This window comes from Myxocyprinus asiaticus, chromosome 4 (assembly GCF_019703515.2).
Source record: "Myxocyprinus asiaticus isolate MX2 ecotype Aquarium Trade chromosome 4, UBuf_Myxa_2, whole genome shotgun sequence".
NCBI lineage: Eukaryota > Metazoa > Chordata > Actinopteri > Cypriniformes > Catostomidae > Myxocyprinus > Myxocyprinus asiaticus.
The window spans coordinates 9,235,394-9,257,576 of record NC_059347.1 but is presented as its reverse complement, the minus strand read 5'-3'; the positions used below and the strand labels follow the sequence as shown (position 1 = coordinate 9,257,576).

At 38.8% G+C, this 22,183-nt stretch overlaps 1 protein-coding gene across 5 annotated transcripts in view; it reads left to right on the top strand.

The window, feature by feature from the left end:
- Positions 1–22,183, top strand: part of LOC127437179 (smoothelin-like) — a 120,466-nt gene that overhangs the window by 38,970 nt on the left and 59,313 nt on the right. For all 5 annotated transcript variants that reach the window (XM_051691958.1, XM_051691950.1, XM_051691934.1 and 2 more), the window contains exon 6: positions 8,737–8,812. In XM_051691958.1, the coding sequence (XP_051547918.1) occupies positions 8,737–8,812 (76 nt within the window). The remainder of the gene's footprint in view (positions 1–8,736; positions 8,813–22,183) is intronic.

Sequence of the window (22,183 nt, the reverse complement as noted above, 5' to 3'; positions counted from 1 at the left end):
TCCAGCCATTTGTCCCAATTTCATGTTTTTCAGGGTTCGATTAAATCATTTCACCAGCCCGTCAGTTTGCGGGTGATAAACGCTGGTGCGAATTGATTTAATCCCCAGCAATTCATAAAGTTTGCATAGTGTTCGTGACAAAAACATTGTGCATTTCTTTTGGAATCCCCACCTGGGAGACAATTTTGAAGAGTGCCTCCGCAACACCGTGTGCTGAGATGTTGCGTAAAGGCACTGCTTCCGGATATCACGTTGCATAATCCACCAGGGCTAATACAAACCGAGATCCGTGTGCTGACCGTTCTATTGGCCTGACGAGGTCCATAGCAATTCTTTTGAAGGGGGCCTCGATAAACGGTAATGGGCGCAATGGCGCTCTTGGGGTGGCTGGTGGATTCACCAGCTGACATTCACAGCATGCCGCACACCATCTGCATACATCCCCGTGAATGCCCAGCCAATAAAAGCGGGCCATTAAATGGTGTAGTGTTCTTTCTTGCCCTAAGTGACCTGCCATAGGATTGTGGTGAGCCGCCTGGAAAAGTGTTTCCCGACGGCTCCTCGGGACTAATAACTGGGTTGTATTTTCATGGGTTTGAGTATCCTGTGTCACTAGATACAACCGGTCCCTAATAATTGAAAAATACGGATATGTGAGGGCGATGTCAGGCTGGAGCTGCTGCCCATCGATTACTCTCACTTGGTCAAAGGCATGCCTAAGGGTTTCGTCCCCCTCTGGGAATTCCCTAAGGGCGGGAATGCCAGAGGATTCCCCCTCTGCATCATTCTGACGCTGAGCAGACACGGACGGCCTCAGCTCTGCCTTCCCAGCCATCGTGTCACACATCACACACCGTGTTTTTGGTTTGCAGGACCCATCCACATACAGTGCTTTTAATAATGTTTTAAACCCCCGGCCAATTGGTTCCCAGAATCAGTGAATGCCCCATCATGAACCAAGCCATGTTGGATTGAGCTTTGATTACAACCTGAATCCACCAGGGCTTGGTATGTACGCCCCTTAATTTTTACTGGTATCCTATACGTCCCTGCTCAACCGGGGGCAGACTGTGGTGTGTCGGGGACCTGAATCCACGTCTCCACCTCCTTCACTGGATGCCGGTCTTGGACGTGACCCTGATCCCCGCAACCCCAACAGACCGGCCCAAGCTTCCCGGCTGCGTCTGTGGTGGTGAACACCTCAACCTGGGAAGGACGATGGAGAGGGGTAGGGGAGGGGGCCGGCGCATAGTGCAGCCCACGAAGGCGGGGCGCCGGTTTGGGTGGAACCACTCCCCGTTTCCGGGGAGCGGGTATAGGGTGAGAGGGAGGAGAGGAAGGGGCAAGAGGAGGAGGAGAAGCAAGAGGGAGTGAGAGAGAGAGAACTGGACTGTGGCTTGCTGGCTTCCGGGTAGGCAGCCATGTGGGCTTCGGCCAGATGGACGGTGTCATCCACTGACATGGGGCGATGGCACTGGACCCATTCTGCTGTTCCTCGGGGAAGGCGAACGGTCAGTTGCTCCAGCACCATCAGGTCGATAAGATCCTCCAGGAGGCCCTTCCTCGGCCAGCACCCATCTGCGGCGGCATTATGGAGCTTTTGGACAAACGCGAATGGGCGGCTGGTGTTGCTCAAGGTGAGGGAGCTTAATCACTGACGGTGTTGTTTGGGGCTTCGGCCAACCCGTTGCAGGACAGTGGTCTTCAGCTTGATGTAGTCCAGGCGATCCTCAGCTGGAAGTTGCTGCGCCACGAGCTGGACCTCCCCAGAAAGCAGCGGCAGCAGGTGGAGGGCCCATTGAGTTCACGGGCAGCCAGAGGCGGTGGCCGACTGCCCGAAGAAACCCAGGTACGCCTCCGGCTTGTCCTGGGGGCCCATCTTTTGGAGCAACAGCTGTGGCTTTGACACTGCTTCCAGGGCCGCGGTAGAGGAACCGCCTGGAGCTAACCAGCTCCGCAAGGCCTGCCGATCCTCGGCTTGGGCTTGAAGGAGCTCCTGGAGGCGCTGTCCTTGCCTGTGGAGGGCTTGGTGGTGGCACTCCTGGATGCTGGCCAGAGCACGGATGACTTCGTCCAGCGGTGAGGTGTCCATGGCAACCAGTCTTTTTCCTTATTCCCAGTTTCGGCACCAGTGTAGAAGAATCAACTATAAGGAAGCGGGAAGTGGGGTGGCAGTCCAGGTAAATCAAGCTTTAATGGTCTCCCAGTCTAACAAACAGTCTTTGGCTTTTCAGCTTCACAGCAGTGCATTTACTCTTCAGCTTCACAATAAGGTATCTACTCTAGCTTTTGTTGTAAGAGACAACATAAACTCATTAATAATTAAGGTTAACAGCTTTGCATCGTTTAACTTCACGATCTGGCAGGTCTGTGTGACTGGGACTCTCTCTCTGTCTCACTGGCATTCTCGGCGGCCTTTTCAAGCCCATCTCCATCGTCACTGTAATGAGACACAGGTGTTACGTATCATTAATCACCAGGTGATGGCCCTTACCGCTTCCTCTCTCCCCAGTGACAGACACATGACCACGTCCCGTTCCACAGCATCATATACATATAAGGAGGAGGTCCCAGTTTATTGCACATAATATGCAGTTTTTATTATTAAGAGTCTATACCCCAGACAAAATAAGTCTCTAATTCAGCTTCTGGTCATTCTTGAAGGCCTGTTTATTTTTGTGTATGTGAATATTCAGTGATTCTTACAGTTTCTAAAGGAAGAAAGATGATTGTTTGCTTTGCTGTGGGTAGAAGTTTATAGCAACAAAGCATGACCTGGGAAACATTTTTTTTTTTTTTTGGAATTTGGAATGCCTAATTCCCACCACTTACTAGGTCCTCGTGGTGGTGTGGTTACTCACCTCAATCCGGGTGGCGGAGGACAAGTCTCGGTTGCCTCCGCTTCTGAGACAGTCAATCCGCGCATCTTATCACGTGGCACTTGTGCATGACACCGCGGAGACTCACAGCATGTGGAGGCTCATGCTACTCTCCGCGATCCATGCACAACTTACCACGCGCCCCACTGAGAGCGAGAACCACTAATCGCGACCACGAGGAGGTTACCCCATGTAACTCTACCCTCCCTGGGCTTATTTGGTTGCTTAGGAGACCTGGCTGGAGTCACTCAGCATGCCCTGGATTCAAACTCACGACTCCAGGGGTGGTAGTCAGTGTCAGTACTCGATGAGTCATTTCTGACTTCAGACAATTTACAAATGCAACCAAGTCTCATAGAATGAACATTACTATAACTGAGATTTTGTAATCTGAGTTTTACATGCCGCGTTCTACATTTTGCGGCAGTTTCCTGGTGAAATGAACATTAGAGGCGCGATGACAATTGTATGTTTTATTCACTTTCACACAAAGCACGACAAAAATGGCTAATTATGACTTTATAAACAATTTTTTTGTACTATTACTCACTCATTTTTCATGCTATTACTCACACACTGCGATTTTATGATATCAAAACACTTACTCTAACGCATCATTTGAAAAACAACACATTTTAACGCTTGTATTACAGAAACACTTACATTTACACACTCATTCTAATGCACTGGCGTGCACAGAACGGGGTCTGTTTTGTTTACCTCTCATTTGCTTTTTTAGAACACAATTGGTTAGATTTAGTTTAGTAAGTTTTTCATAAACACTTTTATGTAATATTTACCTTGAATACCTTGTCTGATTACAACAACATATCACTCGCTTTTGGCGCCCCCCCGCTGGACATTTCTCTAGGAAACTGCATGTACATGTGATTTTTTTTTCTTTTTTTCTTTTTTCTTTTTAATACATTTGCAAAGATTTCAAACAAACTTCTTTCACGTTGTCAATATGGGGTATTGTTTGTAGAATTTTGAGGAAAATAATGAATTTAATCCATTTTGGAATAAGGCTGTAACATAATAAAATGTGGAAAAAGTGAAGCGCTGTGAATACTTTCTGGATGCACTGTATTTTTAACGGACTGTATATAAGTCAAACGGACTGCTTTTTTTTTTTTTTTTTGGAGCTTGATAGCCCCTGGTCACTGTCTGCTTTCATAGTAGGCTATGGAAAAGAACAGCTTGAACATTATGCAGTAGAACTCTTCTTGTGCATTCCACAGAAGGAAGAAAAATATGTGGGTTTAGAATAGAATGATGTCAAGGTAATGAAGTAAAAGAATTTTCATTTTGGGGTGAACTATTCCTTTAAGTGAGCAAAGAACTACAATGTACAAATCGTATCAAAGTGAACATTTTTGGAATTCATAAAAAATAAAAAATGCAGATTTCTGGCAATTAGAAGTCATACCCTACACGTTTCTCAATGGGAGTACAGTCTATAGTGTGCTACATATTACATATAATATGTATTGAATTAAACAGGGCTGAGTAGGAAATAGTAAAATGGCCTATTGCACATTCTTTACATTTACATGTAATTTGAATACAGTAGTTTACATTTGGCCCTGTGTATGAATGGTTTTGCCGTGTGTGGTCAGAGAGATTCCCTTGTGTGTGACAGCAGAATTTTAGTCTTTCAACCTTTTCTCTTACTCATGTCTTTTTTGCTTGTTTTTGTTTTTATTTTTTTCTCAATTTGGCATCTTTTCCTGTGTACAAAAAGGGTGTCTTATTCAAGAGATTCAGAATTCCAATTTAGAGCTGCAGCATCTCGGCTGTTTTACTTTTACATTTTTACAGTATATAATACAGTGTTATTATAGAGTGTGGGTTAAATATGAAGTTCTGAATACTAACCTGTTCTAATTCAAAGGACAGGTCAGGTCAGCAGTAATCTTTCCTCTCTATATAATATTACTTTGACAGTTTTCAGAGTTTTTTAAAAATGTGAAAACACACAACTTCCTTTTTCAGGTGCAAAGTTTAAAACGGAGGATTTCACTGCTGTTGTTTATCTGTTGACCTACAATATAATGTGAGACAAGAGACTGAGTGAACCAGGAAGAGAGGAATGGGCTGTGAAGAGGAGGAAGGGGAGAGGGGGAGTGGTCAGGAAGAGAGTGGGAGTGGCCAGTGTGATTATACGTGTGTGTGTGTGTGTGTGTGTGTATCCGGTAGCCAGAGCTCATTGACTGAGTGCTGCTCTGTGCCATTTACACATGCTGGGAGTGAGAGTTATAGACAGGAACTCAAAAAGAAGGTAAATGACTCTTTCATTAAGTAATATAATAGAGATTTATGTATTTTCATACATATTGTGTTGTCATACATTTCTTTTTTCTTTTATTTTTGCCAATTTGTTGTTAATGAATTTTGGGAGAAAAATATGACATTTTTTCAATTTTTTAAATATTATATTATATTATATTATATTATCTATTGTATTGTGTTATATTTGGGACAATATTTTATTTATTTATTTTTTCTGCCAGTTTGCCAAAGCAGTGTTAATATGGATTAGAAACACACAAACACTTTTAAATGTAATTAATGTATCTGTTCATCCTTGGTCCATTTTTAATTGATTTTGGAAAAAAAATATGGAATTTTTTTTCAATTTTTTAAGTAAATATTTTATTTTATTTCATTAGGGCATATATATTTTTTCTGCTAATTTCCCAAAATAAAATAAACAAACACAAAATTGTGTCTTTCTAATTTTAGAAAAAAACTAATTTTCTTCTGATTTTTATTTTATTTTATTTTTTAGTTAATATATTATAATTGATAATATAATATATAATTGTATTATTAATAATAATATATTGTATTATATTATATTTGAGCCATTATTATTATTATTATTATTATTAATATATTTTCAGTTGAATTATTTGTAGAAAACAATAGAATAAGATGTGTCTTTTTTGTTTGTTGAAAAGGAAAATATTTGGTCAGCAAAATGGAACTTACACTTGAACTTTTTGTGAGGGAAATTGACTTATCAAAGAGCAGCTTTTAGATATTTAGTGAATATAGTGTTTAGTCTCTAGGGTGTGTGTGTGTGTGTGTGTGTCTTAGAGCCAAAATGATAGATTACACTACTTATTTCACTAATCATGAGTTCAGAGTGTGTTTCACCAGACTTATCCAGACGCTCATGGAAAATGACACTGGAAAAGCCTGACTGCTTCACTCACACTAGATCTTATAAGCTTTGTGCTCTCAGGTGGCTTAGAATCGAGTAATTTGGGTCATCATTGGCAGTGGGAGATCTGAGTGTCATTTTGGGAGAAAAATGCAAAAGGTTTCCATGAAGGTTTGACAGACAGAGATCTTGTGACTCTTGAGAGGTCAGGAGAGTCCGTTTGGCCCACACTTTACTGTGGTCACCATCTGAGGACATTGGATAGTTGGAAACCTCAACTATGTTCTGAATAACATACTATCAAACTACTCATAGTCTTTCTGTAGTATGCAGTATGTACCCTGTGCCAGCATATACACTTTCTGTTTACATGGAAAACCAGGATGACCTGCCAGAATGTGTAGTTTAATACTGTATCCCGCAACGTGCTCAACTTGACCTTCCATTTTCAATTAAATTAATCAGAAGAAAAATTGGCAGATTTTCAGTATCTCCTTAAATTATTATTTGATTAGACGGCCAAAAGTTAAGACATTTTTTACACTGAATTCTAATACAAAAAGCAAAGTAACCATTTTTATTTCTGAGATGATGACTGGGAAACTTTCGCTGAATTAAACATGCAACGCAACGTGACAGTGTAGCGTTCTACTGTTTGAAAGTTTTATATACAGTACAGGGTGTTACATAAAAAAGGAGAAAGTAGAAAGCACTTATAACATCGGATGCAGAGAGCAGTACGCTAATATTCCATTTCAAACATACAGTAGCCTCTGATACAGCACGAATATTAATTACAATTTTAAAGTTGAAGTATGTAATTTCTGCGACGCTAGTGCCACCGAACGGAATTACAAAAATAAAAAATGTTTTAAAAACAGCTATCCGAATGCACCCATCGTCTGCTGTCGTTCAAATCGCCTGAAAAAACACCATTGGTTTTTGGGGAGGGTCTGAGCAGGTCGCTCTAAACAAACACAGGAAATTTATAGTGCCACAGAGACGAAGCGTTTACAGTTTTCGAGAAAACGAAGCTCTGAATGTGACTTATAGTTGTCTCTGCATATTTAGCTGGGATAGAACACTGAAAAAGTTACATACACCAGCAAGTAATTATAGTCTAGAAGTCAAGCCAATTTATTTATATAGCGCTTTCCAGAAAATGCTGCAGTAACATAAAATGATGCTGTGATGTCATAGAGTCGTTATTGTGTGGTTTAAATAACGCGATTGAAAATCATGCCTTAAAATTATTTATCTTTAGGCCAACACTAAGCAAGCCAAAGTCAACTGTGGCAAGAAACACAAAACTCCATAAGAAGTTAGTCTATGGATAAAAATAAACCTTCAGGGAAACCAGGCTCAGCTGGGGGAGCCAGTTCCCCTCCGGCTTTTTAGCATAATACCAATAGAAGTTATCTATGTGTAATACAAGTCTTGTTTCATGTAAGTAAACTGAGTAGATGTTTGTGGGCAATGTTTAAAACTAAAGGATTTTGTATGAACTGTAAGACTAATAATTATGTGTCTTTGGATAGAAATATATATAGATAGAAATATGGATCTAACTGCTGTGTAAATTCTGCAACTTTTTATCGAAATATTTTGTTTTTTTGCAAGTAAAATCTTGCAGGTTTACTATAGGACGAAATATTCTTGTTATTCACCTATTTACATACTGTATGTAGAGTCAAAATAATCTCCTCTGACTGGATTCCAAGACTTCTGTTGATCTGGAACAAAAACGCACCCTTAACACATGACCTTGTGTATAGCCTGATATTTGTGTTTGTGTTGGGCTTCTGATTAACAGCGGATTGGTGTTTATTGTACCATATAGCTTTTAATCTTACAGCAGCCAGACAAGTCCATGGCATTAAGCCAACTCTAAAGATTTTTTAGCCCATACAGCCCCATTTACAACATACAGAAACACAGCTCGATCTCTAGTTGAGTTTGGTTTGCCTATCTGAGAGGATTCTTTACATTGATTTTCCCCCTATTCTAAATTTCTGCACTTGAATGTGCATGTGTGTTTTTTCATGATTTTTAAGGGAATAGTTCACCCAAAAATGAAAATTCTAATTATGTTGTTCTAAATTCATATGACTTTCTTTTTTCTGCGGAACACAAAAGGATATATTTAAAAGAATCTCGCAATCGCTGATTTCCAAACAATAGCACTGGATAGCGCCTCACTTTAAAACTTAAAAAAGCACCTAAAAGTTTCATAAAAGTAGTCCATATGACTTGTGCATATTTTTCAACGTTTTCTTCAAGGCATTCGATCAATTTGTATGATGAACAGACCAAAATGAAGGTCTTATTCACTCTCAAATCGAATTAAATCAGATATGGCAACATGCCATTAACACCAAATCTCATTGGTTCTTGCACGTCTCGACACCAAACGACATGACATCATTATACAAGAACCAATGAGGTTTGGTGTTATTGACGTGTCACAAAATTAGATTTTGGCTCTAAATATGATTGATTTCTGATGGCTTAATTTAAAATTGAACTGGCCAAATTTATTTTTAAGTACTTGCTCCTTAGTAATCACTAAGTATATTGAATCTTTTTACTGTTACTTTTATCATTTAATGGGGCCTTAGAAACACTGTATTTATTGGCTTGTCTTTTTGATTGTTTGGTTATTTATGTATTCATTTTGCCTGTTTACAGGAAAGGCAGAGAGAGAACACCAGCAACGCAGAAACGCTCATCGGCCAATCGAAGAGAATTGAGAACCACAGAGACGGCAAGTTAACAAATCACAAAAACTATATTGCACACATCAGTACTTCAGAATAACAGTTGATGTCTGCAAGTTTGTGAAAACAAACACTATGGTTTAGTGGTGACAGACTTCATGGGGGAATTTTATTTATAAATAACAAAATGAAAACAAAGAATTGGCCGGACAGTGTCTGGTACAGACTGGTCTCACTGTGAATTCGGCAACAGGAGGTCGAAAGTTATTCAGTTGAAATCGATCTGTGCTCACCGAAATCCAAAGCACTGCCCCCAGTGGACGAAGCGGGAAGTGTTGTTGAACGTATGGGCATGCGTGAGCTCCAGTTTCTATGTGAAATGTCCACAGGGTGGTGACAAAAGCAAGTTTTAGTTGTAGATTATGTAAAATAGTCAACAGAAGTGCATATTTTATTAACCATACAGCCTAACCCAAGCCCCAACCCTGCACCTGACCGTCAGTGGAGTAATAATGCAATCTTAGATGAAAAATGCAACCTCATCACTGATTATGTAAACACGATTACTTCCTGGTTTCCACTGCTAACAGAAGCACCTTAGGAAAAGGTATTTGAATTTGAATTGATGCAAAAATATCTGATGGGAGATGGCACTTGTCAGGGTACCAGAACATTCGGTAGCAACATGTTGTTTTCCTGCGTCATTATGTTGGTCTAGTAAGCGTATGCAAAGGAGGAGTCTTTTGGACTTTTGAAGTCCATTTGTAAGTTCATACTGTATGTACATCTGTGAAAAGAAATCCATTATTAAATCCTCCCAGACAGCGAAAGATCTTCCTCTTCCCAAAATGTTTATAGAAACAGCATTATGGGTAGATTACTTTGTCGGAGAGTCAACCCCCCAACAGGTCAAATCCTTTATTTAGACCCAGAGTCTGTTGAAGTTACTTGGAGTTTTTGTGGCCCTGAAATTTGTGGTGTTTGTAGCCTTACTCAGCTGCTCAGCCCAGTAGTTGTGGCCAGGGTGAGAGCAGGGCCAAGCAGAGATGGCTGTAATGATTGCACAAATGAGACATTTTGGGAACTCTCTGTTTGTTATTCAGACAAAGGAAGTTTAAGGCTGGGACAGGACAGGGAAGAGCGGTTTATATATAGGTGTTGTTTAGAGAAGGGGGAGGGGCACACTTATTGTCCTTTAAATATTTTGAAGTTTGGGTCAGAGTCAACGCTGCTGCTGTGTAATGTTTTTCAATGTTAAAATACTTTCTCGTATCCCAGGTTTATATGCTACGGAGCCCTTTAGGGGGACAGGGCGGGATTTTTTTTCTGAAGTAGTTTTGCCTTCCATTGCAATACGTTTTGCATGCTCTTGCAATAGTTTGCATTTACTAGCAATACACTTACCATGGTTTTACTATTCTAACTATATTTTAACCATATTTGTAGTGAATCCATAGTAGTAATCTATATTACTCGAATCGATCTATAATCGAAAACTATTGTAATAAAAATTATAATTTGTGTTTGTGGTTTTGGATACCATAGTTTAACAGTCTACACAATTTTACTATAATAAAACTATGATTTCCACCGAAAACTATGGTTACTACAGTCTACAATATTACTATAGTAAAACCATGGTTTCCGCCAAAAAACATGGTTAGTACATAGTTACTAGTTTATAGTTTTGCATTCCCTCTGAATTTTTTTTCATGGTTTTACTTTCATAATGCTGTATTAACCGTGATTGTAGAAACATAATCATTTTGGCGGAAACCGTGGTTTTACCATAGTAATATTGTAGTAGCCTAGGCCTGTCGCGATTATTAGATAACCGTCTGATCGTGGTTATTTTATTCTTTAGATAACCACAATTATTGGGCATTCTAATTCCAATCACATTTTAATGCTCAATTAATGGAATTGTAAGTGAATATACTGTATAAATGCCATGAACGGCATGTTTGTGTGTCATTCAGTTGAACTCCGAGTCCGAGCATCACTGAGTCGCACTGCGGACGTCAACCAGCTCCTGTCCGGAAGAGCGCGTGAAGTGCTTCTCAAATGCTCTGATGCACGCGCCATTAGCAGACTCATGCCAAACTCTCGCGAAAATATAAACAAACAAATATAAACTTTGATAGTGAATGCAAAGTGATTTTTTATTCAACATAATATTGAAAATAATAAAACAAATGAAAATGGCATGGACAAAAATGATGGGACCCTTAACCTAATATTTTGTTGCACAACCTCTAGAGGCAATCACTGCAATCAAATGTTTTCTGTAGCTCTCAATGACACTTCTGCACATGTTAACAGGTAGTTTGGCCCACTCTTCTTGAGCGAACTGCTCCAGCTGTCTCAGGTTTGATGGGTGCCTTCTCCAGACTGCAAGTTTCAGCTCTTTCCATGAGTTGTTCAATAGGATTCAGATCAGGACTCATAGAAGGCCACTTCAGAATAGTCCAATGTTTTGTTCTTATCCATTCTTGGGTGCTTTTAGCAGTGTGTTTTGGGTCATTATCCTGTTGGAGGACCCATGACCTGTGACTGAGATAGATCTTTCTGACACTGGGCAGTACGTTTCACTCCAGAATGCCTTGATAGTCTTGAGATTTCATTGTGCCCTGCACAGATTCAAGGCACCCTGTGCCAGGTGCAGCAAAGCAGCCCCAAAATATAACCGAGCTACCTCCATGTTTCACTGTAGGTATGGTGTTCTTTTCTTTGAAAGCTTCATTTTTTCATCTGTGAACATAGAGCTGATGTGACTTGCCAAAAAGCTCCAGTTTTGACTCATCTGTCCAAAGGACATTCTCCCAGAAGGATTGTGGCTTGTCAATATGCATTTTAGCAAATTCCAGTCTGGCTTTTTTATGTTTTTCTTTCAAAAGTGGAGTCCTCCTGGGTCTTCTTCCATGGAGCCCACTTTTGCTCAAAAAACGACAGATGGTGCGATCAGAAACTGACGTACCTTCACCTTGGAGTTCAGCTTGTATCTCTTTGGCAGTTATCCTTGGTTCTTTTTCTACCGTTCGCACTATCCTTCTGTTCAATCTCGGTTCAAATTTTAGAACATCTTCGTAGAATCAGCAATAATTCATCTCATCTCACAGCTTCTTTGCTTTATTCTATGACATACCAAAGGCATGCAAGTATACATGATAATTTTATCACTTTTCAGGAGGAATGAAGCATTATTTCAATGAGCTGTGAGGATACCAATAAATTTTAGCATGTCTGTAAATATAATAAAATATATAAATACATCCTATTTTATAAAAATATATAATGTCAAATATGTGTTCAAAAAATAACAGTGTAAATGTAAAACTGACCAAATCTAAAGCTGACCAAAAAAATATAATTTTATAAGTATTTAGAAATATTTTGATATTTAAAACATTATTGTTTTATGTCTTTCATAAGTTTTTTAAAGCATTAAAAGGAAATTACATATTCCTATTTTATTATTTGATTTATATATTTCAAGTGAAATATGTAAAAATTACTTCTTAAGGTGTATGAAGCACACATGTAAAAAGGACACCTTAAGAAATATGACAGTTTATATGACAATTAATTGTGAAAGCCCTTAGAGAGACAATTAATCATCACAGCCCTAAAACAGACAATTAATCGTCAGCAAATTTCATAATTGTGACAGCCCTACACTGTAAAAAATGTTCGTAATTTTAACGGTAAAAGACTAAAAATGCTACAGTAAAAAAGAACTTTAATTGGTTAATGGGTAGTTACCTTAAAGTATACGCTACATTTTTAAAATATATTTAAAAAGACAATACATGTAGTTTTACGGTAACATTTTGTAAATGATTTTTCTGTATAATTAACAGTGAAAATGTATATTATGTTTAAAAAGAGAGTACTTGTACTTTTTACATAAATGATTGTTAAAATTACGGTAAAAACAATAATCGGGCGTTCCCAGAATTTCATGCGTGACCCAGTATATTTCATTATATTTTATTGGAATAGTTATGTTCCTTCTTATTTTTAATATCAGTTATGTACATTGGGGTGTTTTGTGTTATATCCGATGTAGTTTAGTTAATGTTCATTGCATTATTTAAATTTCAAATGTGTTACCCTGATGGTGTTTGTGTGAGTGACACTGAGCACTGTCTCTACATGTTTATTTGTCATTGCTCCTGCAAGGGCCTCTATTGATGAACTTCATGTCATCATGTGCTTTTTTGTAATTACTACGGTTAACAATACCTTATAAAGTGTAAAGCAGATTTTTACAGTTTAAGAAGGTTAATATATGAAGTTTTTTATTTAATAATATAAACGACGGTAATGCACCGTAAAATATACAGGCATCAATATTACATCCCATAAAGCCTGAAACATGGTTACCGTATTTTTTACGGTGAATTTCTGGCAAACACAGCTGCCAGTTTTTACCATAAATTTAACAGATCTTTTTTTTTACAGAGTATAGTAGCCTAACATTTACTTTAACCATGGTAACTCTTGTGGTTACTGTAGTAAAACCATGGTAAATTTATTGCGAGGGAATGCAAAACTATTTCAGAAAAAAATTAAAATTCCCGTGCTGGCACTTTAAGGGGCTCTGTAATTGCAGAGACTTCTATGAGTAAACCAATCATGGGACTATTTCTACAAAAAGTGTAAACACTTGATATGCGAAGCTCTAGAAAATCCACCTCTGTCTAGTGCATAAACTAAACAAATTTTGAGAGTTTATGTGCTAGGCGGAGGTGTATTTTCTAGATCTTCACTTAAGTCAAAATGTGCAATAAAGTGGTGGAAACGGTTTATTTGCTGAATGATGATGCATTTTGATCATTTTTGCATGTGTTATGGGTGTGCGATAGCTTGACGTGACTGGCCCAACGAAAGTTAGGATCTTGGCACAAAATTTTTCGAACATAGCCATTGACAGCTGCTATATCAGACTACTCTAGCCTGCTTTAAAATGGAATGGTGTGGAAAAGTGTGACCTGCCTGAGAGGAAAAACTAACAGAAGATGCAACACTCAGAATCTGTCTTTTAAAAAATGTGCAATATGCATTTTATGTACCATCTAACCAATTAAACACTACCTCAAAACCCAAAGACCACATTGGTCTCCCCTTTGCAAATCCATGCCTCGATTACACATTGAACTTTCTAGGTGGAAAAATGGAAACAAATGAATAAAGAAAACTTATGGCAGAGGGAGTTTGTTGAGTTGCGGTCTATGTGTAGTCAGGCATTTGACTGACAGTGTGGAGAGTCTTTCCTTGTGTTGAAGGAGAGGAATGTGTCTGGGGTTTGGATCTTCAAACTTCATTGCCTGCCACATCACTTCTGGTAAACAAAGCAGAGATGGTGATCTAATTATGCTCCCGACTGGGCCAGAGCTCAGCACTTGGTGCTGGATAAAAGTGCCAAAATACGTCAATTACTCTCATCTTAAACGCGTCATTAAAATTCATTTTGCCTTAATTATTGAATTGAGTCATTTAAGCCTAGCAATGCAAACTTAATGGGCCATTAATTTATAACGGTATATGTGAGTATTTCAACTTTTGGCACTTTTATTCAGGGACTATAAATGTTTCAAGGAACAAAAACGAAAACCGAAAACAAACAAAATATTTTGCAGAACGTAACCGTAAATGGGAACAAAGTGATTTTAAATTGTTCCGGAGTGAAAACGTTATTTTTAAATGCTGGTAACCGGTTATAACCATTATAACCAAAGGCCAAATGGTTTATCACAGTATACAGTTTATTTCTTAAACTACGTGAATTCATGTTGCCTGTAAAAATTGAACGTGCTTTGATCCTGAAGGAAACTGCTGTATTACATATTTCTTTGTCAAACTGCCCATTGTGGATGTCATATTCTGTGAATTAAGGCTGTTTTAACAACTATGTACATTATAATTACTACATACACATACACTGCTAATCCAGATACAAGGAAAACATTATTAGAGGTAAAAAGTATATTTCTCATTTAGATATGATGCATTAATACGGATTTGATGCTGTCAGGTTTTGACTGAGCAGACTGTAATTAAAATTATACTTAACTGTTAATTAAATGTATGCTTATGATTTCTGTGCTGATAAGTCCACACAGGAAAAATATTAATTGCTTTTTTTCTGTTTATTTTGGTGAGTCAAGTGGCTTTTTTTTGCACTTGGTTTTCCAGACCAAGTTGCTTATTTCTCTTGCGAGATCTGGCAACACTGCAACTGGTATTTCACCCACCCTTAGCGCAGAGTACTTTCATTTTAAAAATAACATTATTAACTGTTATTTTATTATTTCGAACCGGTTACCATTTCAGATGGAGACTGCGGAACTTCTGAACCAAAATGAAAAAATACTGTTTTTGCTCAGAACAAACCAAAATGAAAAGCATTTCGTTTTTAGTCCCTGCTCTCATGTCCTAGTGGTTGTTATATATACACTACCAGTCAAAAGTTTGGAAACACTTGACTGAAATGTTTCTCATGATCTTAAAAATCTTTTGATCTGAAGGTGTATGCTTAAATGTTTGAAATTAGTTTTGTAGACAAAAATATAACTGTGATATTGAAATTGAAATATAAAAAGTTTTTGATATTGATGACTTGGACCAAATAATAAAGAAAAGCAGCCACTAAGTGCCAAGCATATAGATGGGAACTCCTTCAATACTGTTTAAAAAGCATCCCAGGGTGATACCTCAAGAAGTTGGTTGAGAAAATGTCAAGAGTACATGTCTGCAAATTCTAGGCAAAGGGTGACTACTTTGAAGATGCTAAAATATAACACAGTTTTGATTTATTTTGGATTTTGTTTAGTCACAACATAATTCCCATAGTTCAATTTATGTTATTCCATAGTTTTGATGACTTTACTATTATTCTAAAATGTGAAAAAAAAATTATAATAAAGAATAAGTGTTTCAAAACTTTTGACCGGTAGTGTATATATATATATATATATATATATATATATATATAAAACAGATTTAAATGTTTTTCTTTTTGTTATATTAGGGGAAGATCACATTAAAACTGACTTGAAAACCTGGAAACCAGGCATTCATCATTTATTTTTGGTACTTTTCAAATGCCTTTTTATGTGTTTTAGCCTTGTCCCAGATCTAGATGTTTCAATGTTAAACTATGAAAATCCATGATAAAAATACAAATTAATATATGTTAAAAACAAATAAACAATTTTAATATTTATTGTGTGAAAATTATTTCTTAAAATTTATCTTAAAAAATTTGACTGTCAAACAGTTGTGGCGTCATTTCCACCCCACCAATACATTTTGCCCCTAATTATTTATTTTATTTATTTATTTTCAAAAAAAGTTAGGGTACTTGTTTTCTGGGTTGATGAAGGTGCCATTGAAGAGCATGCTTGAGGTGAAATATGAGACAAATGATGTTTGGAAAAAAAACGGTCAAGGTAAAAATCACTTGGCTGTAATTTCCAAGCTGTAATTTTGCTAATTTATGCACAAAGTGTGAACAAATTTTTTTAATTGTGTGTATTCAGGATATGTGAACTGTTGGCTATGAAATTAGTTTTAGCAACAACAACAAACCATTAAAAATGTATTTTCCATCATCACTTTCACCACAGAATTCTATTAAACACAATACAGAATTTTCATGATTTTCATGACAAAAATCCACAGTGCTAAAAGTGCCCGAAGTTGAAAAAACACCCAAACATCTTAGTTGTAATTTATCTTTATTTTTGTCCTCCTAATTTTGAATATTAAAGCTTAAGCATGTAATTTCTGTGCTACTAGCATCACCAAACAAAAGAAATGTAGTGTTTTGAACCAGCATGGAGTCATAGTGTTTTCAATTTTTGGGTAAATTAACCAGTGAATGGAAAGTGACCAGTGATCTTCTTTTACTGAAGAACTGACAAGATGTCAAGCTGATCTGATATCATCACAAACGGCAGTTGTAATCCAGAGTGATTCTGTCACCAAGCATTTTTCCTGTGTTTTTCTCCTACACTAAAATTACTAATGAAATCAGAAAGCGGAGACACGACAGTCTGATTTTATTGAACATAAATTGTTTACTCACTGAAAGCTGCATATGTACGTGTTCTTCGGCAAGCCTTGAGGGGATAAATACACAACCCCGCACTTTCACAAGATAAAGTTAATCCTTGAATTCCATCCTAAAGCATTCTTTTACAATTGTTTTTGTTCACATGGTACTTCTGATGTTATTTTATGAGCTCCACATGATGGAATCAGAGAGAGATTTGTGGTGAGTTGGTTTGTTTGTCACCCCTCCACCATTTTGTATCGACAAGTGTGCCATACCTCTGACTGAAGAGAGATCTCAGTAAAACAGTTGGCAAGTGTGACGTGCTTGGCTAAAATCCTGTTGTTTGGAGTCTGCTAGTGTGGCGCCAGCTTTAGCTGAACCAGCCTGAAAAATACTGTTTTTTTTTGTGTTTTTTTTTTGTTTGTTTTTTTAAGCATAATCTGAGCTAAAGAAGCACAAGTTATGATACCACTGTTTTCTGATATTACTGACAACAGTAAACATTTTTACATATTTACTGATTTTGAAAATGTTCTTTCATTGTGATCTTGACCAACCATTTTGGAGATTTCTGTCTTTTCCCATTCAAGTAGATAGGAGCTGAACATTGATGCCGCTTATTTGCATAGAAACATAGCTGCCCAATCAGGCAGGGAACGTTCCAAAGATGGCTGCCGAGTGAACTGACTTGCCTTGAATGGGACTTTGCTCAATCACAGCTGGACCGAGCACAACATAATGCAGGGATCTACGTTTAAATTGACACGTGTCCTAAAACAAGGCACTTATGACTAGAGGCAATGAAAACTAGTGAGCCATGATGCAACCAAAGTGAGATGTTCCAAAAACGTCCATCTGATGCATGAGTACATAGATAAACAATTAAACATAAAGCAGAGAGAAGCAGACCAATAATAGGGTTATGGAAATAAAACAAACAATATTTTCACTTTTAAAGCCACTTTTTGTATTGTGCCAAATGCTTTACTTGATCCTATATATTGCTGCAGTAAAACATCCTGGTTACTTTCGTAACCTCCGTTCCCTGATGGAGGGAATGAGACGTTGTGTCGATGTAGTGACAATAGAAGTCAATCTTGGGAGCACCGAACACCTGTCCTTTTTGAAAAAAGGCCAATGGGAATTGGCGAGTAAAATTTGCATGCCACTCCTCCGGACATACGGGTATAAAAGGAGCTGGTATGCAACCACTCATTCAGGTTTTGTGCTGAGGAGCTGAGACAAAGTTCAGCGTTGTGGCAAGAGGGACACAACGTCTCGTTCCCTCCATCAGGGAACGGAGGTTACGAAAGTAACCAGGACGTTCCCTATCCGTCACTCACTCGATGTTGTGTCGATGTAGTGACACTAGTGGTCCCTATACTAAACACCACAACTAGCTGAACTGTGTTACGTGGACTGGCGGTGCAAGATAGGCAGACCACTGTGTACCTCGTAGCCAGCGCACCAGGCCCTCACGTAACCTCCCCCAATGCTCTTATGAGCGTCAAACAGTCCTTTGGGAACAAGTCGACTGCCCAACAAATAGGGACAGGCTAGCCCAGCCGTGGCCTCTCTTCCTCTTTTTTTCTCCCCAAAAAGAGTGGAATTTGTTAACCGACTGGGGGCCATAAATGTCTACGTGGGGGGGGGTGTCACTCCCAAAGGGAAGACACCGTGGAGACCACACCCCGCCCAGAGAAGGGGGGGTATTTCGAGTGGAAATACATCACATGGTCTTACCGAGTCTTGTCGGAAGTATGTCATGTGGAGAAGTCGCATGGTAAGTCCTACCCGAGGGGGGAGGAGTTTCTACAAGCATGGTGACCGGGGGCAGAGGGGCCTCTGCCCAAGGAAGATGCAGTTTACCGACAGGGAAACGATTTAGCAGAAGATATATCACATGGGGTCACCTATGGGGAACCAGCGCATGTGGAGCACCTACCTCAGTACAGGGCTTAGTTAGCACATGTACTGGGCCGGCAGCGAGTTTCTCTGCAAACTCGTCTGCCACAGGGCTAAGGAGGAAAGTCATCCAGGGATCACAACTTGTTAACACGACTGGGAGTCAAAGGTGCACGTCTTCAACTCATGGGAGGGGAAAGGCGCTATACGCAAGCGGTACACACGGCCAGCTGTCCCAGAACTTACCTGTTCAGACCTGACAACACACGGGATGAAACTGGCTCAACCCAGAGATTATAGAACCTCGCAAAGGTGTTGGGTGTCGCCCAGCCCGCTGCTCTGCAGATATCTGCCAAAGAGGTGCCACTGGTCAGGGCCCAGGAGGCCGCTACACTCCTAGTGGATTGGGCTCGTAGCGCCACGGGGGGCGGCATGTCCTGAGCGTGATGTGCCATCACGATTGCGTCAATGACCCAGTGGGCGATCCTCTGTTTGGAGACAGCACTTTCTTTCCCCTGTCCACCAAAGCAGACAAAGAGCTGCTCGGAGCTTCTAAAGCTCTGCGTGCGATCCAAATAGATGCGTAAAGCACGCACCGGAAAAAGACGTTTCCGTGTGTGCCGCTCTTTTAGAAAGAAAATATACTCTTTTATAATATACTCTTTTGCTCTGCCGAAGCACTCAGGGGTGTTCTCTGCATTCCATGGGTGCAGAGGGGGAGAAGCCACTGAAATGCGCCGTAAATCCAGCAGTTTTAGGTGAACGGTAAAGAGAACTGAGTTTGAATTGAATTCAGTGCACTGAATGCAACCGCTCGGCTCCGAAGAGAAAATCTGAATGAGTGGTTGCATACCAGCTCCTTTTATACCCATATGTCCGGGGGGAGAGGCATGCAAATTTCACTCGCCAATTCCCATTGGCCTTTTTTCAAAAAGCAGAGGTGTTCGGGGCTCCCAAGAGTGACCCCTAGTGTCACTACATCGACACAACGTCAAGTGAGTGACAGATAGGGAACTGTTGCCACAATATTATGTAATGTATTTGAAATATCTGAATTATATTTAATAGACCTACATAATTATTATATTTTTAATCATTTTAATTATTCTATATTACCTGTATTCTGGTGCCTTTCTTAGTAAATATTGGTATGCAGTTAATTGTGATTAATTTTATTAATCGGCATATCTTGTAATTAATTTGAAAAAAATGAATAAAAAGTTAATCGGTTAACAGCCCTAATTTGAACATAAAAATGGCACACTTCAGCTTTAAATGTGATATTTGACATACTCAGCAGCATCTTGCCATAAAAAATTGCATTTTAAACACTGATTATCATAAATCTAAAATGTAAGAAAACATATTTGAAAATGCCTTTTAGGGAATATATCCTGGCTGTACAAACAATGTAAAGAATGCAAGACGTAGACTAAGCACTCTCAAAAGCACCAACTGTGCTCTGCTTCTTCAGAGAACTGAGAATGGTAGAAACACAACGTTACTTCCTGACCAGATGTGAAAAGTATCAGGATGTCGGGTAGACTGCTGTCATACAAATTACAGGGATCTGTTCACAAATGCTGCTACCTTAAAAGAGCATTAGTGCTCTCTCATTACAGCAACAGACTTTGACCAGTGAGAACGTAAATCTCTCAAATACTGTCAATTTGGATGAAATACAATTTTTATGCTTTTTTCCCCCATAGTCATGAAAAACCTGCTAATATCAGTACATTTTTGAAACTGTGATTTCCAGGTCTGGAAAAGTTACATTCTGAAAAGTTTCATTCTGAAATATTAATTGGCAAGAAATTGCTCTTTGTGACTGCAGTCTGTATCTGTGTGTATGTATATATATATATATATATATATATATATATATATATATATATATATTTATATTGTTGTGCTCAAAAGTTTGCATACCGTGGCAGAAATTGTGAAATTTTGGCATTGATTTTGAAAATATGACTGATCATGCAAAAAAACTGTCTTTTATTTTATATGAAGCCATTTATCATCACATAGTTGTTTGGCTCCTTTTTAAATCATAATGATAACAGAAATCACCCAAATGGCCCTGATCAAAAGTTTACATACCCTTGAATGTTTGGCCTTGTTACAGACACACAAGGTGACACCCACAGGTTTAAATGGCAATTAAAGTTTAATTTCCCACACGTGTGGCTTTTAAAATTGCAATTAGTGTCTGTGTATAAATAGTCAATGAGTTTGTTAGCTCTCACGTGGGTGCACTGAGCAGGCTAGATACTGAGCCATGGGGAGCAGAAAAGAACTGTTAAAAGACCTGCGTAACAAGGTAATGGAACTTTATAAAGATGGAAAAGGATATAAAAAGATATCCAAAGCCTTGAAAATGCCAGTCAGTACTGTTCAATCACTTATTAAGAAGTAGAAAATTCGGGGATCTCTTGATACCAAGCCAAGGTCAGGTAGACCAAGAAAGATTTCAGCCACAACTGCCAGAAGAATTGTTCGGGATACAAAGAAAAACCTACAGGTAACCTCAGGAGAAATACAGGCTGCTCTTGAAAAAGATGGTGTGGTTGTTTCAAGGAGCACAATACGACGATACTTGAACAAAAATGAGCTGCATGGTCGAGTTGCCAGAAAAAAGCCTTTACTGCGCCAATGCCACAAAAAAGCCTGATTAAAATATGCCTGACAACACCTTGACATGCCTCACAGCAGTGATGAGACCAAAATAAAGCTTTATGGTCATAACCATAAGCGCTATGTTTGGAGAGGTGTCAACAAGGCCTATAGTGAAAAGAATACCATCCCCACTGTGAAGCATGGTGGTGTCTCACTGATGTTTTGGGGGTGTGTGAGCTCTAAAGGCACTGGGAATCTTGTGAAAATTGATGGCAAGATGAATGCAGCATGTTATCAGAAAATACTGGCAGACAATTCGCATTCTTCTGCACGAAAGCTGTGCATGGGATGTTCTTGGACTTTCCAGCATGACAATGACCCTAAGTACAAGGCCAAGTTGACCCTCCAGTGGTTACAGCAGAAAAAAGTGAAGGTTTTGGAGTGGCCATCACAGTCTCCTGACCTTAATATCATCGAGCCACTCTGGGGAGATCTCAAACGTGCAGTTCATGCAAGACGACCAAAGACTTTGCATGACCTGGAGGCATTTTGCCAAGACGAATGGGCAGCTATACCACCTGCAAGAATTTGGGGCCTCACAGACAACTATTACAAAAGACTGCACGCTGTCATTGATGCTAAAGGGGGCAATACACAGTATTAAGAACTAAGGGTATGCAGACTTTTGAACAGAGGTCATTTCATTTTTTTCTTTGTTGCCATGTTTTGTTTTATGATTGTGCCATTCTGTTATAACCTACAGTTGATTATGAATTCCATAAGAAATAAAAGAAATGTGTTTTGCCTGCTCACTCATGTTTTCTTTAAAAAT